At 42.0% G+C, this 25,591-nt stretch overlaps 3 protein-coding genes across 7 annotated transcripts; 2 read left to right on the forward strand and 1 right to left on the reverse strand.

The window, feature by feature from the left end:
- The first annotated feature begins 679 nt into the window (after positions 1-679).
- On the forward strand, positions 680-4,913 carry phyhd1 (phytanoyl-CoA dioxygenase domain containing 1). 2 transcript variants are annotated; one of them, XM_037118002.1, is made up of 11 exons: positions 680-937; positions 1,730-1,888; positions 2,671-2,746; positions 2,836-2,883; positions 2,956-3,011; positions 3,095-3,157; positions 3,259-3,280; positions 3,366-3,494; positions 3,610-3,726; positions 4,044-4,170; positions 4,609-4,913. In XM_037118002.1, exons 1-11 carry the CDS (start codon positions 905-907, stop codon positions 4,655-4,657), a joined length of 879 nt encoding a protein of 292 aa, XP_036973897.1. In that variant the 5' UTR covers positions 680-904; the 3' UTR covers positions 4,658-4,913. The 2 variants fall into 2 exon arrangements, with proteins under 2 accessions (XP_036973897.1, XP_036973899.1); XM_037118004.1 differs by lacking the exons at positions 680-937; positions 1,730-1,888 and adding an exon at positions 1,956-2,003.
- Positions 4,914-4,935: 22 nt separating this feature from the next.
- Positions 4,936-9,607, reverse strand: dolk (dolichol kinase). 3 transcript variants are annotated; one of them, XM_037118000.1, is made up of 3 exons: positions 9,500-9,607; positions 8,996-9,158; positions 4,936-8,405 (listed from the first exon to the last, which is right to left on the reverse strand). In XM_037118000.1, exon 3 carries the CDS (start codon positions 8,260-8,262, stop codon positions 6,691-6,693), a length of 1,572 nt encoding a protein of 523 aa, XP_036973895.1. In that variant the 5' UTR covers positions 8,263-8,405; positions 8,996-9,158; positions 9,500-9,607; the 3' UTR covers positions 4,936-6,690. The 3 variants fall into 3 exon arrangements, with proteins under 3 accessions (XP_036973895.1, XP_036973894.1, XP_036973893.1); XM_037117999.1 differs by having other exon boundaries at positions 9,495-9,542; XM_037117998.1 differs by lacking the exon at positions 9,500-9,607 and having other exon boundaries at positions 8,996-9,409.
- nup188 (nucleoporin 188) lies at positions 9,546-25,110 on the forward strand. 2 transcript variants are annotated; one of them, XM_037117996.1, is made up of 43 exons: positions 9,546-9,647; positions 11,528-11,582; positions 11,797-11,870; positions 11,954-12,038; positions 12,124-12,204; positions 12,462-12,506; positions 12,618-12,710; positions 12,841-12,960; positions 13,123-13,334; positions 13,628-13,742; positions 13,978-14,178; positions 14,847-14,927; positions 15,033-15,125; positions 15,231-15,350; positions 15,444-15,570; positions 15,719-15,877; positions 16,232-16,358; positions 16,462-16,549; positions 16,675-16,751; positions 16,846-16,960; positions 17,103-17,223; positions 17,318-17,384; positions 17,535-17,660; positions 17,766-18,006; positions 18,415-18,621; positions 18,722-18,891; positions 18,997-19,066; positions 19,152-19,219; positions 19,338-19,533; positions 20,348-20,425; positions 20,509-20,594; positions 20,681-20,865; positions 20,961-21,139; positions 21,227-21,427; positions 21,892-21,984; positions 22,104-22,256; positions 22,423-22,560; positions 22,665-22,739; positions 22,907-23,122; positions 23,241-23,372; positions 23,458-23,531; positions 23,643-23,772; positions 24,304-25,110. In XM_037117996.1, exons 1-43 carry the CDS (start codon positions 9,622-9,624, stop codon positions 24,481-24,483), a joined length of 5,280 nt encoding a protein of 1,759 aa, XP_036973891.1. In that variant the 5' UTR covers positions 9,546-9,621; the 3' UTR covers positions 24,484-25,110. The 2 variants fall into 2 exon arrangements, with proteins under 2 accessions (XP_036973891.1, XP_036973892.1); XM_037117997.1 differs by having other exon boundaries at positions 9,622-9,647; positions 20,720-20,865; positions 24,304-24,483.
- The last annotated feature ends 481 nt before the right edge of the window (positions 25,111-25,591 follow it).

The following is a 25,591-nucleotide window of genomic DNA, read 5'->3' on the forward strand; positions in this document are numbered from 1 at the left end:
TTTTTAATTAATAATTAATTAGTAGATTTTTATTTTGCTGCCAATTGGGTTTGGTTGTCTTGACTATTTGTTTATTTTTCTTTCTTTCTTTCTTTCTTTCTTTCTTTCTTTCTTTCTTTCTTTCTTTCTATCTTTTTTTTTTTTACCTGTCATCCACTGACTCAGATAAAAACCCTGGTATCAGAAACATCTTTTTTAAGAAAGATGGATCAGTGACAGTGGCCTCTCCTTTTTATACGTGGTCGTATTTGCTGTAAAATATAATGTGACAGGTTACCCCACATAAGATAAGATAATCCTTTATTAGTCCCACATGGCGGGGATTACAGTATTACAGCTGCAAAGGGTTAAATGGTTATAAGTAAGTAAAAAGAAAAATATATAGAGAAATATAAGTAAAAAAGCAGTATGAACAATATAATTAAACAAAAACTCAAAAAATATTTACACTATTGCACATTGAGTACGGCGACATCCCTTACCAAATTACACTAAGAAGCAAAGATTTAAATATCATATATTCATGTAGAAGAATCTATATGATTTAATTTTTAAAAAAAATAGTGAAAGCAGAAGTGTGATCACAGGCCCCACTCTCCCCAGAGTGTCCGCTACAGGCCGCCGTACTTCATCTCGTGTTTATATCTGTGTTACGCCGACAGCGACATCTACAGGTCATCCTGCGCCACTGCAGCTCCGCCTCTCGTGTCGCAACGAAGGAGTTAAAGTCCAAAATCCTATTAGCTCACGGCCTCAGTTGTACGCTCACCATGCGGGTTATACTTTAATTGATCTCGACACGTCACATGATCGCAAATCAGCGGCTGCAGGTTGGAAGTTTTGTCAGCCTTTTACGGCTCTGCCCCATGAGCCGCACGCCTCCGAGAGAAGAAGAGCCGCAGACATGGATTTCATGACGGATCGGGATGTACAGAAGGTGAGCTGCACAATCACGATCAACAACTTGCGGTACAGTAAGCTGCACTTTTTGATGATCTGGGACGTCTGCAGTTATCTGGGGGCTTAATTTCGCCTCGTTTTATCATCTTTCTTGCATGATCGCAGTGTTTATTTCACGGGTGATGGCATCTGTGCACATCTCAGCTTCATTACATAACACGCTGCAGCTACAAGAGGAACCAAGAGGACGGATTTAAAAAGAAGCTTGGCCTGAGAGTGAAATGATAAAAATCCACTAACTTATTTAAAAATTCACACTTTAAACAATAAAAACATTTTTATTTAGTAGCTTCAGCTTTGGTTTTGCTCTTTTCTGACGGTACGTTGATGAAACATTGCATACACTTACTGTGAGAATAACTAAAATCCACTAATCTGTAATGTAAATGTTAGTATTTAGTTCTACTCTGAGGAGACAGGACACAACCAGGACAAATGACTTTAACGTTTTCTGTGATTCTTTACAGCTCTATCATGTGTTTCAATCAAGAATACGTTTAATGTGTAAGTGCAGCACAACTGACCCTTTATGAGACCTAAATCTGAGATAACAAAGGACCTGTTTACTTCTTGACCTGCATCTTTGTGTCATGATGGATCAGCTCACCCCATCTTAACTGAAACCACATGAATTACACTAAATGATACAGTTTAACAAATAATCCTGAACCTGTGGAAACAAAGATGAACTTGAATGTTTTGTGCATAAAGGTCTTAATATTTGAGCAATAAAACGAAACATCTCGACTTTCCCCTCTCCTCCTCACAGTACATGCAGGATGGGTACGTGGTTCTGGACGGGCTGCTGTCCGCTCAGGAGTGTGACGAGCTGAGGCAGAGGATGACGGAGATAGTGGACCAGATGGACGTCCCGCAGCACTGCCGCACCACCTTCTCCACCTATCACGACGAGCAGCTCAAGAAACAGGTGACCTCCCGCTCTGCAACGCTGTGAGATGAGTCGTTAACAGTGTCAGTGAGTCGGTTTCATGTCATGATGTTTCTCTCGCATGCCTCCCACCGTGTCGCCCTTAAAGATGCAGGTAAGGTTCCCACTCATGTGCACTGAATGCATCACGGTCACCCCGTGTTTACCTCGACCCAAGCTGCCCTTCCTCTCAGGCTAATAGCAAACTCTTATGTCAACACGGTCGAATCAGTGTCAGCGGGATGAACACTACCGTTCAAAAGTTTGAAATCACCTCTCATAAGAATGTTTCTCTTCTTTGCTTTAACATGACCACTATAATATAGAACAACATAATTCAGGCTCACAAGGTATTATTTATTCAAAAAGTTTAAATAGTTTGGGCCCCAAAGCTAGAATAATTAAACGATTAAAGCTTCACTTGAGGCCATGTCTCTGTAGCCATTGTTTTCCACCCATTCTGAATTTGTTTTCCAGTCCAGAAAAGCTGAGGTGACCCTTGAATCGTAACTGGACATAAACAGTGCAAATGGACTTAAATAAATCATTGATGATTAAACCTTTAGCTCTGGAGACTTAATAGCAGAACCATCTGGTGATTCATCAATGCGTGAAAAACCAATAAAAAGATAAAGAGTCGTCCTCTCTGCCGCCTGGCTGTGCAGAATCAAACGTTTGTGTCAGGTGATTCCAAACTCCTGAACGGTCTTGAATCTCTCCTGTCTGTGATGCAATGATCCTCTGCTGGATCAGGTGACCGATGTTAACCTTTTGGCCTGCAGGGAAACGCTGACTACTTCATCACCAGTGGAGATAAGATCCGCTTTTTCTTTGAGAAAGGAGTGTTTGACGACAAAGGTGAGAGATGCTGTCTTGCCTGTCCATCATATTTACATTTATATGGTTAAATTCCAAATTAGATCGGTGAAGCATTTCTCATTTTGCAGGGGAGTTCATCGTACCAAGACAGCGTTCGCTTAATAAAGTCGGACATGGTAAGTTTCAGAATAACTTCTCCTCATCCCTGTCTTCAGAGTCCATAACTAATCCCAGCCGTTCTCTTTTAGCGCTACACGCCTATGAACCATTGTACAAGAAGGTTACACATTCACCCAGAATTCAGGTGAGTGAGCCGCTGAACAGCATCAGAGGATGATGCACTAAGTCATGCAGTAACCAACGCTCACGCAAGGTTTGTTCTCCCAGGGCATAGCCAAGAAGCTGGGGCTTGTAAGTCCTGTGATACTGCAAAGCATGTTCATTTTTAAGGTAAAACACTGAAGTCTATCTGCGAAATGACCTTTAGTGTCAGCCGTATGAGGAGTTTGTGATGAGATAACATTTTTTTTTTCCTTTTCTCTCTCCTCCAGCAACCAGGGATTGGTGGAGAAGGTAAGAGCACAAACTGTTCAAAAAACAAGCAATAAACTATGAACCTGAAACAGCCTTATCACACATTTTTTGTCATTTTGTTCAGTGACGCCGCATCAAGACGCCACGTTTCTGTACACGGAGCCCCTCGGCAGGGTTATGGGGGTGTGGATCGCCCTGGAGGACGCCACTGTTAACAATGGCTGCCTGTGGTTCATCCCGGGCACACAGAACAGTAAGATCACCATGTGACCTCACTCCATTCAGTACTAAACAACTGTCGGTAATAACAATAACAACAATCCAGACACTATTTTGTCTCTCATTCTGTTGTCCACGCCTCTCCCCAGGCGGCATTTCTCGGCGCATGGTGCGCACCCCACCAGGCACCTTCCCCCTGACGGACTTCATCGGCCGAGAGCAGACCTACGATGACGAGAGGTTCATCCCTGCGCCTGTTAAAAAAGGTGATGCGCCAGTGTCGCAGGTCTAGGCCACACGAGCCGAAACTTTGCTTTTTGTAGCTGGTAACATTTGAGGATTGAGGATTGATTGATTGTTAGACGATTGTTGTTGGTTTTTGACAGACAAAACGCGCCATTTGAAGATGCCACCTTGGGCTCTTCTTGAAATTATGACTCACTATACCTGTATCTGAAATTTTACTGTATACACTAAAAGATTTACTTTACATTCTAAGTATTGTGTAGCACCAAAAGAAAAGCTGTGAAAGTTGGTCCGCCGTTGTTCAAATTCCAACCCATCCATCAACCTCTCTGCTCAGGTGGCGTAGTCCTGATCCACGGGGAGGTGGTGCATCGCAGCGCCGAAAACACCTCGGAGGAATCTCGCCATGTCTACACCTTCCACATCATGGAGTCCCAGGACACCCGCTGGAGCCCGGACAACTGGTGAGACTTTAAGAGATTTATATCTTCATTTTTCATGTAAATCAGGTTTTTCCAGGAGATGGTGGTCACAAACAGCACATCGAGCGATGGATGAAAAGTTCAAATGACACTTAAAAAAGCAATATAAGTATAACTTTGCTGTATCCAGCATACTGTTCGCTGCTACACCTGTTGGATGATAGTTAATTCTAAAATAATAACAGTAGCACAAGTAGAGATGAGTCATTAAACTGACTCTGTAACGTCTGTTATAGAGGAGCACATATCTACAAAGTGAGCTAATGTGAGGCTTCAGCTGAGCAGCCTGTGTTGAACTCATTATGTGTTGTATTGCTTATTAGTAAGAGGAAGTTTTTGTCAAGTCTTCTTTATTAAGCGATTCAGTCTCACTAATACTCAATTTTTAATACAGCCGTTTTCATTTCTTTGGTCGTGAAGGTTGCAGCCCACTGAAGAGCTCCCGTTCCCGCCTCTCTACACCAAATGAACGAGGTTTTGAGAATTTTTCGCTGCAGTTTTTCTGGAAGGACACGCAGCAAATTTCTTCCTCGAAGAAGGACCAACATGTATGAACTGTTTGACCAATTTCTCAGGGTGTGTTTTGTACCCTAAAAAAAAACCAAACAAGCAAAAAAAAACACCTTAATGATGACCAACTCACATTTTTGATGAAAGTCTTTTAAAATGAGAATTTTTAATAGAGTGGGAAAAAATAAATTGAATAAAAGTTTTTTAAACTTTTAGATGGAGACTCCACAACGCGACTTGATCTTTAGATGTACTTTTTATTCAGCAACTCCTCCTCAACATCGTCACCAACCAGCATTATTATTGTTCAAGATCATTTTTATGACTCTGTGTCAACATGAGATGGCAGATTCCTATTTCTTTTTTTATTTTCTTTTTTCTTTACAGACAACAGTGAGCATTTCTGTTTTTCAAGTACTTTCATTGTAAGACGTGATTTGAAAGAAAAACAACAAAACTGAGGAACGAATGATTATTGATCACAACTTTCAAACCTCTCATGTTAACTTTAACTCAAACTGATCAAGGGGTTAATAATGTTAATGTCGTCAGTCAGCCGCACTTCTCACACGTCAAGTGGGAATCGAACGAATGGGACAAAAACAGGAGGCGTATCAACGTCATCTTTCTTCTCTGATGCACTCAACATGCAATATTACATTTTTTTTTTCTTCTTATAAATGGAAAGATGATGGCAAAAACAACATACCATTAGGAGCATGCTAATAAATTTTTACAACATAAAAACACCAAAGAGCTTTTACAGATGAATCGAACAGAAAAGGTTAATTAATTCATGCCAAAAAACAAGTATCAGGTTAATAAACTGTAGCGTCCTCATCTAAGAACGATGAGATGAAACCTGGTGACATTTGAGGATAATTCTATAAAGCAAATATTCAATAAATTGTGGCACAAAATGCTCCAAAGAAAAGGGGCCACATGTCAATCGTCGTTTTGGCCCAAAGCGTATCTACAGACTCCAAAACTTTGCAGGTTGTAGGCTCAGTGTCACAAGGAAATGTACATATTAAGTCTACTTTGAACGGGTCCCATCGAACCTCAGAAATATTACGCAAAATCAGTTTACCACACAAAAATATACTGTAGTATACCTGTGTACATGTTACAGTACTGAGTTTCACATTATTGTCATGCAGGAGCATAGTGAGTTTTTGCCATATTGAAGTAAAAATCAGCCCTTATAAAGAAGAGTCGAGAGGGGCTGCTCATGCTTTCATCTACAGCATCTACAACAGTAGGTTATGTGTGATAGAAAATATACTTCTTAAGGCAAATATCTTCAGCAGTAAGTACTTCATATTGCCATCGGGGAGGCAAAATAATCTAATAACAAAAACGTCGATTAAGAAAAAGACATATCAATAAGCTAACTTTAAATAATGTTCTTCAAAGGCAATACAAAGGCATGTATCAATTTGGGAAAAGAGAGGGAAAACCCTCTCATTGATTTGCTGTGTAGCAGCGTCAACACGTCTCTTAGTGTTTAAAGGACATTTGTCCGCTTTGCTGATCCTGTCTCCTGTTGCATAATGCAGGAGTGGTTGGTGTCAGTGGTCGAGTACCTCGCCGTCAGGACAGTGACGCAAAAAGAAACCATACACCGCTGCCGCCACCGCAGACGCGACTCAAAGAATATTTCGCAACTGGTCGTCGTCTCATTCCTCGAAGCAACTGATACAGAAATGACTTGTGATCTGAGGGCGACGGATTCTAATGTCATGCTAACATCACGTCTGCTGCCACATTGGTTTGACGACATTAACGCCAATTAAATAGTCGATTATCTATTTCTTTCTTGTGCTAGTATTATGACTCCCTGTTTACTTGAAATCCACTGATTCCTAAAAGGGACTTCTAGAACGTCTACTATATTTTTGTTACATTTATTTTTGCCAAATTTGACCTCTCCCCTCAGAAAGAGCTTAGTCCATTAAAAGGGATTTGTTTTTGTTTGTTCCATCTGTCCAGTCAAAGCAACAGCAGGATGAAGAGGTAGAGTGGGAGGAGGAGGTTGTCTATTTGGGAGGTGTAGGCTTCCAGCATGGCCACCAGAGTGATGGAGCCAACAATCCATGAGTAGGTTGAGTTCAGGTTGATGCTCCCATCAAAGATGAGAAACATGGCGACAGCGATGATCTGTGCGAACACAGATGTTGCTGTCCCCTCCATGGTTTTCTTTGTGCCGGGCCAGCGGATTTCCCCCATGGTGCTGCCGAACACAGAGGCCACGGTGTCTCCAACCCCAACGGCCAGCACACCTGCGTATGGCACCAGGCCGCCCGCACCGGGAAGTATCCCCTTGGGGGCACAGGGGCTGGGGAACAGCCATATGGGCAGAGACATGCCCAGCAGCAGGTAGACGTGGGTGAGGATGAGAGGCCCAGAGTCCCGCTCATCCAGGAACAAGGTGAGCACCTGCCTGAGCAGCTGACCCAGCGGCTTGATCCGGAAGTAACGCGAGTACTCCAGGAACAAGAAAACCGCCAAGCAACCCACGGATGCAACGTGAAGCAGCTGCCGGTCATATATCAGCCCCGGAACGTATGTGGCCACTACAATCAGATGGAAGTACTTCCTGACAACAGTGGAGGCCTGGTGCTTCTTGGACCCTGACTGACGCTGGTAGTTCTGGTGTAACACAACGCAAGTGGCCACTACAGCCAGGAACACCCAGTACCCCAGCAAACCGAGTCTCCTGTCATTTAACGTCACAAAGTCCAGCAGCCACATGATGGGGTGCCGGCCGATGAACAACGAGAGCCACGGCATCAGGATTCCCAGGCCCAGAACGGCTGTCATCATGTGAAAGAAGAGCGATGACACCCAGGTCTCCGACTCCATGAAGCAGAAGAGCAGGGCGAAGAAAACACCCAGCAGCAGCGACCCCACCACTACGACCGGCAGGAAATAGTTCACTGGATCACCCTTGACCTCTGCCAGGTTCAGGGAGCGCTTGATGAGCTGGTTGACGATGAAACTGATTCCACCGACAATGAGGAGTGCCTCTCCAGGTGTGAAGCAACGGGGCAGCAGGTAAAGCACAATCAGGCTGAGATAAACGAAGATCAACAGCACCTCTAAGACCTCTATGACCTCAGACACCGTCAGCGTCTGTTTGGTCGTGTAGAGAATGGCGCTGCCAGCCATGCCCGCGATCACGCAAGTGTTGGTGGGTACGGGCCTCGTGATGCCCAGCGCAATCAGGGAGAGAAAAAGAGCCAGCATCATTCCTGTGATGGTGACCACCATGGAGAAGCGCTCAAAGTAGACATTCCCTGAGGCCGAGCACTTTTCTCTCAGCGCCAGGCCCAGCAAAGGCATCACCATGGAGGCCGGGACGATGCCGCTGTTTGCCGAGGGACGGAACTGGAACACGGCGCCCCCCGACCGGAGCAGGCGGTCCCATTTGTGCTGTACGTAGAAAGCCTGGATGAAGAGGGCTATGCTGCACCAGGAGTGCTGGTTCCACAGCGCCATGTGGACACACAGCACCACAGCCAAAACTACAGAGGACTCCACGTACACTGGATTGATCTGCATGACTGCAGGGTGGAGGCTCACAGGGAGGGAGGAAGGGTTTGATCTGAACAGATGGTCTGCAACAAAGAAGGCCTTCTTCTGTCAGTTCCTCTCTCTGGCACACTTCATCATTTGGCAGGCATTTTTTCTCTTGCTAAGGATATCTAGAAACAAAGAGGGGGGAAATCAATTCAGTGAGGTTACCATTACAAAAAACACACACACCACAAAATACCATAATGAGCTGAGTCTTTGTGAGACTGGGTGAACTGAGTTCATGAGTCATCTTAGCTAATATTAACAGTGAACCTTGCTCGTGCTTTATCTGCTTTCTGTCGTTGAACTATGGCCACACTGAACATTTACCTAGTCTCTGTGAAATCCACACAGCTCTGCAAGCACGTGAATGAGACCCCAGGAGAAATGCATGCTCTTTCTACATCAGCTGTAACCTTTTTGTTCCAATGTTGGTTAGGAGATTGGGACTGTCTTGTAATGAGCTAAATAAGCCGTGTAGGTTTTCACACATGGCCATCACGTCTGACGAACACGGCGAAAAGAAGTCACCTCTCACATCCGTGCTAATATTTCCGAGTGGGGCCAGCTCTGCGAGCCAAGGATGCTGCAACCTCGGACAGCATCAAGCTAACGACAGAAAATACAGCTGACTGCACCGAGTTAGCATAACGGCACAGGAGCAAACTGCTGGCAGAATGGAGATGAAACCCGGGTTGACAAAGACATGCGTACGTACCACATTAGTGCAGTGTTCTCTGGACGAAGGTGTGCTGTGATATGAACCGGTGCCGTCCTTTTTTTTTTTTTTTTTTTGACAGATTCCTTTCCTTTGTCAGCTGTCCCGTTCCTCACACCCAGTAGGAAGGGGCCATATTTGACAGCTGGGTCACGTGGTACAGCTGTACCAAAAAAAAATCTCTTAAAGGCGTGGTTTTTGGTTAGTTTTTAATTTATTTTTAAACGTTATGCTTAAATATTTATTTTGTGACCTTAAGAAAACGCATACTGGACATGCAACTATAAAAACAAAGCTACGCCCTTATTTACATTATAGTAAAGTTCAATATTAAACATGAATCGACCATTTTAGCATAGCATAAACGAAAGTAGAATCATGCCAGATTATAAACGTGCAGTATACGGCATACGTTATGCTTAATTATGCTTTATTTTTTGTTTATAAGACGGTTTTGGAAACATTTTGTGACTGAATTTAGAAATAAAGCGATAAATACTTTACTCCACAAGATGGCGGTCGACTTGTGATCAAGAAGACGGCGGCGATGAAGAAGAAGAAGAAGAACGGGCCTACGACGGTAATGACGACGCAGGGCAACAACCAATCACAAGGCAGGAACGAAGATGGCGGAATCGGAGATGAGCGTCAGGTAGGCAGATAGCAACGAACTTTAGTTATCGTTCACCTCATTTAAATAGTTTTTAGAAGTATTCATCACTGAGTTGATATGTCTAAAATGCGTGGCTGTTTTGTAAGTTCGTATTTAGTCTTATCTGCAGAAACGTTTTTGTTTGACAGTGTGTCTTTCAAGCTGTTAGCACCACGCTAACCTAGCTTAGCAGCTGCTAACAGTTGAACATTTGAATGGCTTACAGCAACGCGGTGTGTCAGCCGCATGTCAACAACACCATGTTGACTTTTGAACTATACATATACATATACATCTGGTTAATAAAACAATGTGGTGATTACATTTCTCGTTGAAATGCCTATGTGCCGTGCTTGGTCGCTTCAAATAATACAATTGTTAGTTGTGTGACAAAGTAGCAGAGGCTAACGCTAGTGTTTTGGCACAGACATGACAATGACTTAGTACGTTAGCTCAGATGATTTGAATGGAAAATATCACCTCTCGCATTTGCACAGAATGAAAATACACCAACGTGCTGCCACAGAAACTACCCAGTCTTCAACTTGTTAATACACCGAATAATCTGTATTTATAAGTCAGTTGATATGAAGTGACAATTGATGTGTTCAGGAAATTGAGGGTGGTATAATATTATCAATTAGTCAACCAGCTCTCTGTATTAGTGTTTTCAGAAACTGTTTCACAGCTGCAGTGTGGAAAAAAAGACTTAACTATACGTGTGTCACGTCATGTCATGACATATGGTTGTTTGTTACATTTTGTGTAACGTTATGCTTAGAAAGTGTTTATAGATATCAACACCAGTCAGAAATGTTTCTCCTTGCAGATTTTCAGACTGGTTGTACTGGAGTGCCCAATGTCCTCATTTATGTTCACCCAATAATGCATTTGAATTCAATTTCAGGCTCACCAGTGAAAATGTTCATTTGCACTTGACAGATTTTTGGCTGCATATTCGACCAAAATAGTTGCACCCCAGAGCCCTGCCCCGGCTTATACAGCTAAATATTAGAGAGCTCAAAATACTTTACTGGAGAGATTAAAAGAATAGCTACCATAGTGTTAATGGTATGAAAATGAGGGTTGTATGGTGACGTATTTCCCACCCCAAATCTGCTATTAAATGAGAAATTTTTTTTCTTTTTTTGGACTTTTATTCATCCCACATCGGGGAAATTCACTTGTCACAGTAGCAGGTAGACAGTCATACTGACATAAAAATCCTAAAAAAAGATTTAGATAAAAGATAAAACATAGAAGGACTATACATTATGTGCATTATATACAGGAGGCAAAAATGTGCATTATACATTTAGATAAAGTGTCAGAGTATTGCATTGTTGAAGGTTGGATGCAAAAATAAATACAGTGTTTAAATACACTGTTTGAAAATAAACAAACTCAGTGTATGAATATGTAAAAAAATAAAATAGCATTATTGCACAGGATAATTGCAGAATGTGGCGGAGGTAGAAGTGGCAAGTAGTGCAAGATAAGTAGGTGCTTATGCTACATTAAGGGTTGTTGGTGTTGAACAGTCTCAATGAATGCAGTTGGAATGAATGACCTGTGGTAGCGTTCCTTTTTTTACACTGTGGTTGAAGCAATCTGTTGCTGAAGGAGCTGCTTAAGGCCCCCCACAGTAGTGGGTGAGAAGGGTTGTCCATAATATATGTCAGCTTGGCTAACGTCCTCCTCTCACCCACCTCAATGGAGTCCAGAGGACAGTCCAAGACTGAGGCAGCCATTTTCACTAGAAACTGCTACTACTGCTACTTTTTACATCTGGATGAACTAGCAACTGACTGCTTCCTCCTCATGTTTTATTCATTAACATATATGATCACTTAGCTAAAATTCCCCTGTTTGTCTCTTAGGAGCTGTCGAGAACTATGGACTATACTGCTAGGAAGATCTGCATTGAGAGAACCGGTATGTCTTCTTGTCTTCTTGACACATTTTATGTAACATAACTTGCTGAAATGACATTTTGAAGTTTGAATCAGAATTTAGGTGAGGGTTGTTTGGTTGTACCAAAATCACGTGACTGTATTATTTGTCCACTGATAGTATATTAGTGTTTGACAGTGTCACACTAGCCAGAATGGCATAATGATTTTCTTTCTTCTTATTATGACGGGCACAGGCACAGATAGAGGCAGAACTTGACAGACACTGGGACAGACTGCATCAAGGACTAAATTACTACAAGTCACCCAGGTATGTCACGGTATGATCCTATCATCAAATGTATTATTATTCACAACAGCCATAAGAGTAATTGTCAGAATCACTTGTTCTAGCTCATCATCTGCTGGGAAAGTGAAGGACAACAAAGATGTAGCACAGCCGCTGAAGGATTTTGGTCTGAGGATCAGTAAACTATTGGTAAGAGTTAGACTTGAATTCATGGGTTCATTTGGTGTTGCATTTCAAGATTTGAACGTGAGTTAATGCTTTGATAATCTTACAGGGTCTTGATGAGCAGCAGAGTGTGCAGCTTTTACAGTGCTACCTACAGGAGGACTACAGAGGAACCCGTGATTCGTTAAAGGTCACTGATTTTTTTTCAAAGCTGTGATGAAATTTGTGTGTGAAATCTTGGTGCACTTTTGCAGCACACCAAAAAAAGCACCTGCCATGTGCAGCTTTACAGAATAATGATAGTATTGAGAGGTGTTTTACCAAATTTTGTTCTGTCATGACTTAGATTTAGGTCCCCTTTTTGCATGAGGATTAAAAGACTCAAAAGATTGTTGGTTAGCATTGTTAAAGAGATTCAGCTGGTGGCTAACTGTGTCTTTCATGCAGGTTGTTCTCAAGGATGAGCGACAAAGCCAGGCATTGCTGCTGAAGGTCAGTACAGAGATCTGCAGCCATTTACGCTAGCTGAAGAGTTGCTCTTGATTCAGTTCAGTTTCAGTATTTAATTCAAGTATGACCTACTGCCTGACTGTGTATTCACAGATTGCTGACTATTACTACGATGAGCGTATGTGTCTGCTCAGATGTGTCCTGCTCTTGCTGACATACTTTCAAGATGAACGACATCCATACAGGGTGAGAAGCAGCTGCAGTTGGGTCACATCAGAAAAATAAAAAGAACACTGTTTGCATATTTCTCACTGAAAATACCTCTAGTTTTTCTTACTCCTGTCACATAACTCTGGGTCTGTTGTTTTTTGTCCAGGCTGAGTACAGTAACTGTGTAAATAAACTGGAGAAGGACCTGGTGAGCAACTACCAGTCACAGTTTGAGAAGCTCTTCAAAGCAGAAGCACCAACATGGGAAACTCATGGAAACCTCATGGTGATAATTTACTTCACATTTTGTTATTACAAGCTAAAATTACTTCGATTAGATGTAACTATTACTCACATTTGTTCCGTTTGACTTGAAGTTCAGAATTGACAGTGACATTTGTCAAAGAATTTAAAATGATGTTTTATGTATTGGCTTTGTTTTTTATAGACCGAGAGACAGGTGTCACTATGGTTCCTCCAGTGTCTCAGAGAACAGTCGCTGCTGCTGGAGATCATCTTTCTGTATTACGCCTACTTTGAGATGAGCCCATCTGACCTGCTCAGCTTCACCAAAATGTTCAAAGAACAAGGTTTCGGTTTGCGGCAGACCAACAGACACTTAGTAGACAAGAGCATGGACGCATTGGTTGACCGCATCGGGTAAGAGAACCACATAGCTTTAAAACGATATATCTTCCTCCAGGAAGTGTAAACCAAAATAGCCCTGACCCATCACAGTATGCTCATAAGACCTCTGAGGCTGTCCTGTGATGTCATTTGGCTTATATGTTGGGGGGTGGAGCCTCCATGGATCTGAATTTTTTTTCCTGCACATCCCACAGATGCTTGATCTGATTGGGATCTGGGGAATTTGTAGTATTATAATATCAAGTAGATTCTTTAATATTTCATTCCTTGTAGAGTATTTAACGTCTTGTTTCTCTGGCCTGCAGATATTTGAGCTCTCTCATCTTGGTTGAGGGAATGGACATAGACTTCCTGCACAAGTGTGCCCTGGAAGACCGAACGGAACAACATCAGTTCTCCAGTGCTCCTGATGTCATCAAGGTTTGACCAGAGTCTGTGCATACAATGTAATGAAACTGTAGAGCAATAATACTGACAAAAATCCAAACAATGAGCTAAAGTTGACCTAAACCTTTTCAGGGAAAACTCTACATTTCAAAAGAGAGTGGCTATTTTAAATGACTTAATGTTTATTAGTGACCTCATCAATTCCCTAGTTTAACATTGCAGTTACAGAAAATTATTTCTGAAACTGTATTTCCTCTGTTTCTTTCAGGAGATGGATCAACTACTGCTGACATTTGGTGATATCCCTCATCATGGACCTGTGCTGCTGGCCTGGGTCCTGTTGAGACACACTCTACGCCCAGAAGAGACCAGCCCTGTGATCAGGAGGATAGGCAACACCGCCCTACAGCTGGGGGTGTTCAAGTACATTTCTACTATGCTGAAAGGTCTCGGAGTCTCAGGGAATAATGTAAGAGAACAGAGACACACACAGACACAACAGTGTCTTTAATGCATCCTGTCTTGTCTCAGCTACTACAGTAAAACCATTTCACAGTTTGCCTCTCCACTGCTGCCACTCCTTAAACTGCTTAAGTTTCTGGGTAGAACTACATCAAGTGAAGGAAGTCCATTCACGAGGTCTTAATCCACACTTGACTCAAAAGCCAGACAGCCGTGGATTTTGTTGTTAGGATTCCGCGTGCTTCTGGTTTTGTTTACCAGGTAGTTAAATTTAATCACATGGGGCCTCAGACATAAACTAGTCTCTAATGAGAGGGCTAGAAAGAAAACCACTTGGCAGCAGGAAAGCATTCTGCACAGGGTTAGTTTATAGTCAGAATCTGAGCTGATTCAAATTTCTGGTTTCATAATCATGTCCCTCAATCTGTGGTTCAAATCTGCAGCGCAGCCAGACATTGAAGTGAGAAGATCTACATCATCACTAACAATTAGAATGCCTTTATTGTCATTCAAATTCTAAAACTTGTTAAATTTTCAGCAAAAACTCAGTATTTTTTTCTGATAAAATATGTGACACAGTATCAGAAACAGTATGCTGTGTGCAATGTCTATGCTTAGATATGTATTTGTATTGTTATGCTACATTAAATTTGACCACTCTTTGACTCCCTCCAGTGCACAGCAAGCACAGCAAAGATGTGTATCTACGGTCTCCTCTCATTTGTCATCACTTCTTTTGAAGAGGAAAGCCTACAGGTATACAACCACACGTGTGTATATATATGTTACCTTTATTGTTCCTCAGTCACATTCATATTTGTGACCTATGTTAATATCTTGCTATCATATTGCATGTAACAGACTGACGGGGTGGCGACACAGTGCTCCCATCTGATAGATGCTGCCTGTGAGGTCCTCTCTGCTCCCAATCTGGCTGAAGTCTTTTGGGAAATGGTGAGAAAAAAACAAAAATGAGAGTGCATCAGAGATAACTTTGGATAAAAAAACAAATAATGTTGACAGTTGATATTTTTTGTTGATTTTTTTTTGTAAATCCAGAAACCGAACATGGGATTGGGAATGATCCTGGACAGTGCAGTTGGAATGTTCCCACATAAGATTGGACCACTGTTACAGCTTCTAACTGCACTTCTGTCAAACAAGTCAACCGTTAAAAAGGTAGATTACACACATCCGCAGACATGTATATTTTATATGCTCTTCTTTTGCCTAATATAAATTGTTTGATTTTTGTTTTATTTCCTCTGGCAGGTGTACAACTTTTTGGATAAGATGTCCTTCTATACCCAAGTTTACAAACATAAACCAAATGATATCATCTCCAAAGATGATGAGACGCTTTGGAGGAGACAAACACCAAAGCTCTTGTACCCTCTCGGTTAGTTTGTTTGGTTATTACACTGAGATTTTAATGCGGTTGTAGATTTAGTGTGGCCAAAAATGTATGTTGATATTAGGCATAATTATAGAAGATTTAAGATTTTTCATGAAGTACCTCCACTCTAACATTTCATCTCAATCACCAGGCACAGGACAGACAAACCTCTGGATGCCACAGGGAGTGTTGGGCCAGGTGATGATCGGAGGCGAGCAAGGCTACGTGGTTCGATGGGAGCATTCATACAGCTCCTGGACTCTCTTTACCTGTGAGGTGGAGATGCTGCTCCATGTGGTTTCAACTGCAGGTACACAGCTCTTTGTACATTCATTCTTACAAGCAGATGGTTAAATCCTTTAAATCTATGTTATTCTTACATAGTGGACCTTTTAAAACCACTATTTTTGAATTGTGGTGAGCTCCCCCTAGTGGTACATGAAGGAATCCAAGGCATTTCTTTTAAATGAAACAACACGATTTGAAAATATTTATTACTGTCGAAGTGCAGCGGATTTCATAATTAGAATATTTTAACTGAAAGATTATTTAATGTAAGAGATATTTACCTTATCTAGCAAATGTTTTTCATTATGTCATCTGATGTCATCTATTTTTTTTCATCCAAAATTATTTGTCTGTTTTTTGTTTTTCCTTCCACCAGATGTTTTAGCTCACTGTGCACGTGTGAAGCCGATCCTTGATCTGGTCCATAAGATCATCAGCACGGACTGGACTGTGTCAGATTGTCTGTTGCCTCTTACTTCACGCATCTACATGTTACTGCAGAGGTAATCTAACTTTAGTGAGGCATACCCATCAAACACGAAAGTGTGTTTGATACAGTCTTGACTGTAAACAAGTGATTAATTTATCTTTTATTCTGTGTGTTAGGTTAACATCAGTCATCAATCCTCCAGTGGACGTGATTGCCTCCTGCGTGAACTGCCTCTCTGTACTGGCTGCAAGGATGCCTGGGAAGGTCGGTATGCTCGGTACTTGTCGTGTGAACAGAACGTGAAATCAGAGCTTTAGAGTCACAGCTTGGACATCCTTCAAACACAGCTCTTATATATCTTTTTTTTTTTTTTTTTTCTCAACATCCAGGTGTGGTCCAGTCTGCACCACACAGGCTTCCTCCCCTTTGCCTCTAACCCTTTGACCAACATGGCTCAGTGTGTGAGGTAATTTTAAAAGCTCAGAATGTGTGCTGCCTAATGTTTTCTTACTATTTCTGGCTGAATATAAAGTATTATACACAACCGTTTTTTGTTCTAGTGCTGAAGGGATGAAGGCAGGTAACTATGGCAACCTGTTAGTCCAGATTGAGCAGCCAAGGGGGGAGTACGCTGTGACCATCGCCTTCCTTCGCCTCATTACAACTCTGGTCAAGGTAGAAACAGTTTTTACCAAATTGAATGTAAACAGCTGCTAAACATTGGGATTTTTAAGCAAAATTAATCTATAAACGTTTTGTCCCGCTGCTATAATGTACATCTTTTCTCTCTTCTCCTCTTCCTGTTGGTAAATTTCAGGGTCAGCTTGGCAGCACTCAGAACAAAGGCCTGATCCCCTGTGTGTTGCTGGTGTTGAAGGAGATGCTTCCCACCTACCATAAGTGGCGTTACAACACCTACGGAGTCAGGGAGAGGATAGGTAAGGGCACATGTCTGACATGACAGTAGTTTCTTTATTTCAGAATGAAAATAGATGTAAAAACAGAATGAACACTTTTTTTATGTTGCTATAGGATGTCTTATTTTGGAGCTGATTCATGCCATCCTCAATCTGAGTCCAGAGGGAGAGGACCAGGGCAGGTACGTCTGTTTTGAACTACTTTAACTTGTATAATAGTACAGTAAGTGCAGTGTTTTTTGCACTGTTGGAAAAATTAAAGACTTGAATGTCTCAAATTTCTATTGACCAAACGATTTAAAACTGATTTATTCTGTTTTTCCTCAATGCAGCACCCCCACCCTGCAGTCTCTGTGCATCTACAGCCTGGCAAACACTGAGGCTGGGCAGGCAGTTGTCAATATTATGGGAGTTGGAGTTGACACCATCGACGTAGTCCTGGCTGCACAGCCAAGCAGGTGAACAGACTGTGTTCCATATTTTGTCATTGACTGAAAATTGTGTTGTCATGTTGGCAAATTCAATCCTTATATCTTGTTGTATTTTCTCTCTGTGTTTTCCAGCTGTGGCTCTGAGGGTCCCGGTCAAATCCTGATCCAGACAGTCAAGCTGGCCTTCTCTGTCACCAACAACGTCATCCGCCTGAAGCCACCATCTGACGTGGTGTCCCCTCTTGAGCAGGCCCTGACCCAACATGGTGGCCATGGCAACAATCTCATCGTTGTCCTAGCCAAGTATATTTATCACAAACATGATCCAGCGCTGCCTCGCCTGGCAATCCAGCTGCTCAAACGGCTGGCCACAGTAAGGACTTGAAAAATATCATATTTGGGCCTTCATTTACTCTTTTTGATTCGCTCCCATTTGCCCTGTTAAAAGTTACTGCGTTACACTGTTAATACACGTTCCTGTAACCAAATTAAAAGCCCTTTCACGTTTCCGTTACTTTGCCTTTTAGTGACCAGACTTTTATTGTGATACATTTACAGGACTATTATTTACAACAAGTGTTGTGTTTGGCAAGATTATTTTATTGAACTTATGAAATTCAAGCAATGGAAATATAAGTTATGCTTACGTTTATCCCCCCTTGTTTTGTCCCTGGCCAGTATTTGGGACCAGTCTTTAATTTTACTACTGGTTTGTATTTGAGTATGTGTTTGCTTTTGTTTCGTACAGTAAGTATTGACGTTGACCTCATTTTATCTGTAGGTGGCTCCCATGTCAGTTTACGCTTGCCTTGGTAATGACGCAGCAGCTATCCGTGATGCATTCCTCACCCGGCTGCAGAGCAAAACGGAAGACATGAGGATCAAGGTCATGATCCTTGAGTTCCTCACAGTTGCTGTGGAAACCCAGCCAGGACTCATTGAGCTTTTCCTAAACCTGGAAGTCAAGGATGGCAAAGAAGGGTCAAAGGTATAATGTGTAGTGATACAAAGAAGTGTATTTAGTTTTACTTTTCGTAGTGCTGTATCTGGATTCAAAATATCTACATGTACTTTCTTTTAACCTGTAGGAGTTTCTGCTCGGTGAGTGGAGCTGTCTTCATGTGGTGTTGGACCTGATTGACTCCAAACAGCAGGGAAAGTATTGGTGTCCTCCGCTGCTCCACCGCGCAGCCCTGGCCTTCCTCCTCGCCCTCTGGCAGGACCGCAGAGACAGCGCCATCTCCGTCTTACGTAAAAAGTAAGCACATTTTATCTCACTTTGTTTTGGAAAAGTATGTGCAACTTGGTGTAAGTCTGAAAGATTGAGTATGATGAATAAATTGCTGCTTGCTTTGTTACACAGAGAGCGGTTTTGGGAAAATTTGACAACACCTCTCTTTGGAACTCTCACCCCACCTTCAGATACCACGGAGGTATTTTGTTCTTTTTCACATGGCTATGATGATTCATGTGAAATTGGATGTCAGATATTTCAACTCGAGCATTTTTTTCCCTCAGCCATGTGTTTTGGAGACGTGTGCTTTTGTCATGAAAATCATCGGCCTGGAAATCTACTATGTTGTTAGGTAATCCCAAGAATCCCTGATGTGATAAAAATGTGTCACATGTGTCACTTTCATTTACATACAACTGCTCAGATCTTGCATGTTATATTAAATGTTATTTGTGTCTGCATTGTTACAGTGGTTCCTTGGAGCAGTCACTGAAGGATGGCCTTCAGAAGTTTTCCAATGCACGACGATATGAGTACTGGTCCCAGTATGTGAAGTCTCTCGTGTGCCACATCGTGGAGATGGAGGAGGAAGGCATCTGTTACTTCCCTGAGACCCAGATGTTGATCTCTGCGTGGAGGATGCTGCTGATTCTTTCCACTAGCCATGTACGTTACAGCAAACCCAGGCCTGGTTAGAGTGTTGTACGTGTAAAAGAAAGGATGCGGGGTATACTTGAGAAGAACTAGTTGTTAAGATGTGTGGAAAGCTGGCCAACAAATTGTTGTTGATATTTAAAAGTGACAGAAATAGACTCATCTCCGATTATGGCTTGAATTAGGTCTGAACGATTGATAGTTGGTTTTTGAGGGTATAGAAATATTTGGACACAGCTCCTCTAATCTCACATGGTTTTGTGAAGCTTATCTACCAACTGTCAAGCAGTTCTGATGGAGTATACATGAAAGCCCCAATAAGCCTGCCTCAAACGAATATTTCAGCATTTGGGAAGTAAACTTTTTTCTTGCCAAATGTTTGATGAAAAGAATGATACTGCTTGTCCTGGCTCGGGCCTTTTTAAAGTCTTTCATGCTTTGTAACAGGAGTCTGCTTCATGACTCACACGCTAAACAGTCCAGATCCCAACACTGCAGTCACTGATTCTGTTGCCTTAATTTGGCTGATTTATTCTTGCTTTAAACAAAATAAAACCATTCCTGTATCCAATGTGAGAGAACAAGTTACAACATAGTACCAATGCCCAGTTCTACACGTTTGCTTAAGACTCAGTCCCACCCCATCTGTCAGTCACAGCTGATTACGTACGCAACTTTGAGATATACTCATAAGTCAAAAGAAAAGATGTCATCTTAAAAGAATAGCTTTGTATCTTTTAAGTCTCATGAGAAATTCACTGGTGTTTTTGCACAGAACACCATTTACAGATGGACCTTATGAAAAAATATATTTTTGTGTTTTCAGTCCGATGTGATGCAGGTAACAGATGACTCAACCAAACTGAAGCTCTTCATGGACGTCCTGGATGGGACCAAAGCTGCTGTAAGTCATCGTGGCATCACATGTCTGGTATTTCTCTGACATTCACTGCTGTTTTACTTAGCAACTCTTTCTGTCTCTTTCAGCTGACTACACCCATGTCTGTGCCTTGTCTTCGTCTTGGGTCCATGATGGCCACTCTACTACTTATCCTCCTCAAACAGTGGAAAAGGTGTGTATTTATTCCTTTGACAGGTTTGAGACTTAAATAAAACCTGGAAACACTCAGTCAGCAGTCCATACTTTAATTTCTAACAGACTTTGTCACTGCTCTCTTCCGTCCGTCCGTCCATCCAGTGTGGTGGCAACAGCCCCTGACATCCTGTCTCCCCTCTCCTTGATACTGGAGAGTGTCCTGCAAGCTGACCAGCAGATGATGGAGAGGACCAAAGCCAAAATCTTGTCTGCACTCATATCTGTGCTACAGATTCAGGGACTCAATGGTAAGAGATATGTGTGTCTGCTGGTATCTGTGTTTGTATTTAATCGTGCAGTTTGTAGTCGAATGAGTTCATCAATTGATTTCTTTGTAAACTAGGAGGAGATATTTCCCAGCTGCCCCAGCTGTTGTTGTCTGTGTGCGAGACGGTGAAAGACGAGGCCCTGGCGCTCATTGACAATACTCGTCACATGAGCCAGACGGCAGACACAGCGGAAGACGAGGACAGCATGGAGACAGATTCTCCCCGTGGCCCACAGAAGGACCAAAGAGATGGGGTAGGCCACGGATTGTAGTGAATAATTATGTGACATCAGTGGAAATCCACCATGATTTTAATTTTACCCTCTTCTTCTTTATCCCAGGTGTGTGTGTTAGCTCTGCATTTAGCGAAGGAGCTGTGTCGGACCGACGAGGACGGTGAGCACTGGGTCTCAGTGATGAGGAGGGTTCCAGTCCTCCCCTCGGTGCTCAGCGCTGTTGAGCTCAGCCTGCGATCCAAACACAACCTCTACTTCACTGAGGCTGCACTTCACCTGCTGCTCACACTGGCCCGCACGCCGCAGGTACACAACACATAAACACACTTCTCCACTGTGAAGTTTGAAGGATGGTGTTAGTCGATTTCTAAATATTTCTGATTTCCCTAACCAGTCTGTAGAAATTATTTTTTTAAAAATAAATGTTAAATGTGTTTCAATTATATAATTTTTGTTTTTAAATAGACTAAGCTTTTTCCATAACTGCTGGACACTTTTATAAGTAAACATTACTCTAGCACTTATTTGATGGACTTTACTCTGATGCAGACTTCTAAATACTTGTTAATATATCTTGATTGAATCCCACGTGCACTATACTGCTGTAAATTAAACCATAGTGCTTGTGTTTATCATATTGAAAGAGGATGTTACCTCCATTTGTGTTTCTTTTTTTTTAGTTTTTGGATACAGAGACAGTACTTGCCATTAGGATAAATGTATTCAACTAAAGATGTCACACATTGAGGTTGTCTTCATTTGTCCTCCAGGGGGCAGCAGCTGTTGCCGGAGCGGGAGTCATCCAGACCATCTGCCTCCCTCTGCTGAGTGTCTATGAGGGGTCTTCAAATGGAGCATCACAGGTAATAAAAAATGAAATTATAATGGCCCTCTGTGACGCAATGTTTTCTGTAAAAGCATTGCTTAATGACTCACGCAAAACGCTGCATACGATATAATAACAGTATCTGACTGTGAACAGAGTTTCTCCCGGAAGTCGCAGGACTCAGCCTGCTGGCCGGGAGTTTACCGCCTCTGCATGTCTTTAATGGAGAGTCTACTCAAAACTCTGCGCTACAACTTCATCAACGAAGCCCTGGACTTTGTTGGAGTACATCAAGAGCGCATACTACAGGTATGACTGTGATGGAAGTTGTCTCATTGCATTAACAGGGATTCAATACCGGGGCTCAACTTACGTGTTATAACTGCATTTCATTGTTGTATGCTGGTAATGTGGATGTTTTTGTTGTTGATGATAGTATTCCAAATCTTCATCTTATCTTTTCTGTCGTGTTCAGTGTCTGAATGCAGTGCGGACAGTGCAGAGCCTGGCGTGTTTAGACGAGGCCGATCACACGGTTGGTTTCCTGCTGCAGCTCTCGAGCTTCTGTAAGGAGTGGCAGTTTCATCTGCCCAAACTGCTCCGAGATGTTCAGGCAAGTCCAGAGAACAGCCAAACAACATTCGAGATAACACATCAGCTTCAACAGAGCAGTCTCAGTTCAGCATTCAGTTATTTAACATTTATCTGTCTATGCAGGTGAACCTGTGTTATCTGTGCCAGACCTGCACGTATCTGCTCCACAGCAAGAAGATGCTTCATCACTACCTCCAGGTGAGGAACAAGGACTTTTATCATATGATTTGATATTGACAGGCACCGTAGTGTCATTACATTTCTCAAATGAACTTGGCTGCCGCAAGAAATTAAGTAAAAAAGAGCTCCAAGATGTGTTGTTATTCAGATGAATAACAAATGTATATTTTTTTGGTGTTCTTTAGGCTAAAAACGGTGAGGCGTTGCCACCTGGTCCTCTCCCCAGGACGCAGCGGCCCGCTCAAACCCCGTCTAAAGAGGCAGCAGGTGGCGGCGAGAGAGAGGAAGCTGAGCAGAAGGCCCTGCTGGCTGTGCAGTGCAGTCTTCTGAAGATCCTCAGTAAGACCCTGGCAACACTGCAGCACTTCACACCAGACTGCTGCCAGATACTCCTGGACCAGGTCAGCCTGCTTATTCAGGAAAAACTTCCACTTCCGCTGATGTTAATGCGAAGATATGGACACAAAAACATGAAGGAGAATTTAAAATATGCTGTCTGTGTCTCTGCTTGTGTGTCAGAGTATGGACTTGGCAGAGTATCGAACCTTGTTTGTGCTCAGCTTCACAACTCCGGCGTTTGACCCTGATGTGGCTCCTTCGTTTGGAACCCTGCTGGCCACCATCAACGTGGCTCTGAGCATGTTGAGCGAGGTAGATTTCTAATGTAATCATTTAACTTCAGCTGCAGTCGGCCTACAGTAGATCCCTGATTGTTTTGTCCTTTTCTTGTTCACAGATGGAGAAGAAGAAGGAACCAGTTTCCTTGAGCATAGTCTCACTGGCCTCATCAGAGGAGATTCAAGCTCTGAAGTGAGAAAATTTCCCTGCTTACAGTTTTTATGCTAAGCTAAGCTAGCCGGCTGTTGGCTGTAGCTTCATACAGACAGATGAATTGAATTGATGATTCCTTTTTTTCCTCAGGTCGTTGCTGATGTTCACCATGGAGAACTGTTTCTACGTGCTGATCTCTCAGGCTGTTCGGTGTCTCAAAGATCCCTCCATCCTACCTCGAGACAAACAGAGGCTCAAACAGGAGCTCAGCTCTGAACTGGTGAGACGTCACACCTGCCCTGTGCTTTCAAATGATGAGTTTAGTTACATTCTGTTTTTCGTACTGAAAACACTAAACTGCTAACGTATAAACCTGAATGAAACATAAAGGCCATTTGTTACTTTTAGAATGCCTGCTCTCAGAAAAATACCCTCTCTAACTACCTTTGTAGATAAAGCCAGTTGCATTGCGTTATTCCTCTATAACGTAGAACTATATTGTTTAAAAAACATTAAAAACTGCAGTCCTTGGCTATTGAGGAAATTTCTATGCTTAATTAAACTATATATAACATATAAGGGGACCTTATTTCAGAAAAAATATTTCTTGTTTCACACTGAGAGATTTATTTTGTTTTGCAAAATGTGCTTTCAAATTGACAAATCATGGTTTCTCTCAACACTGAAAAATGTACACATTAGTATGTTAGACCCAGCCTCTTTTTATATGAGGAATATGATTAATGCTAGTCTTACCCTTTATAAAGCACTGAATGTATATATACTGATTTTCTCTTTCTTTCCCCTACAGAGCACTCTTCTCTCAAGCCTCTCTCGACACTTCCGCAGAGGCTCCCCATCGTCTCCGGCTAGTGGCATCCTCCCCTCCACCCAGTCCAAACCTCCCACGCCTGGCTCCAAGGCGAGCCACGAAGGTCAAGAGCCGTTCATCCAGCTCGTCCAGGCGTTTGTCAGACTCGTACAAAGATAGATGTACATGGATCCCGAACGGCTACTGTCGTTTTACAAAGCCAATATTTGTTTTCGTACCTCAGAAAAAAAAACAAACTTTCTGGTGTTATGCCTCATACTTACGTACAGTTATTGCAGTAGTTAAAATAGCACAAATCTTTGATCTGCGGTGGGTTTACTCAGTAATGTCTGGAGCCATTTAATTTTGCCAAAACTGCTGTTTATGACAATTTGACACGACCACAACCAAAGTGTTGAAGCCAATAACAAGCTGCCTGATTGTCCAAATGAACATGTATAATGAAGAGATCTTGGTGCTACTAAACATCAGTCATTGACTGTGGTTTAACTTTCCAAGACCTAGTTTTATAGGTCACTTTGATGAAACTTAAGGACCAGACACGTTTCAAGTGCTACTTAAGGAAAATTAGACCTTTCAAATTTAATCCTATGTACAATGACTTAATGTAGTAGAACAGCTTGCTCTGTAAAGCAGCACTATACTTTTTCTAACTCCCTTCATTTTAAATCTTGATCTGAACTTTGCTATTTTCCTATCTTTGCTTAAAAGTGGCTGCCAAGATTTGTACTAAAAAAATAAATGTATATGCTAATAAAGGGACTTTTGTACCACAGTGCAGTTTCATTCAATGCTTTTTCTTTACTGCATTTGAACATAATTCTTTGAACCATCCTAGTATACACATATATACTGAGAGGTGAATGGTGAATATATATTCTGATATATAGGCTTTTTTTTCCAGGTACTGATATTACAATGAGTAAGGCAGGGAAACTAGACTAGTCTTCTCAGAGTTTTCTTTTTATTGAAATAAGCATATTTACCTAAATATTCCTTGTAAGATGCCTTCTTTTAAGAAGAAAAGGCTGATCATGCATCATAAATGCAGAATCTTTAACATGTTAAACACAGTATGACACATTTTGACAAAAAATTTGACCTTTCAAATTTAATCCTATGTACGAGTGAATGAAAAACAGCTTGCGCTAAAGCAGCACTATGTCTACCTGTCTTCATCTTGATCTGAACTTTGCTATTTTCCCATCTCTGCTTTAAACTGGCTGCCAAGATTTGTACCAAAAAATGTAATCGCAAATAAAGGGAC

The sequence above is a fragment of the Acanthopagrus latus genome, chromosome 12, assembly GCF_904848185.1.
Source record: "Acanthopagrus latus isolate v.2019 chromosome 12, fAcaLat1.1, whole genome shotgun sequence".
NCBI classification, from domain to species: domain Eukaryota; kingdom Metazoa; phylum Chordata; class Actinopteri; order Spariformes; family Sparidae; genus Acanthopagrus; species Acanthopagrus latus.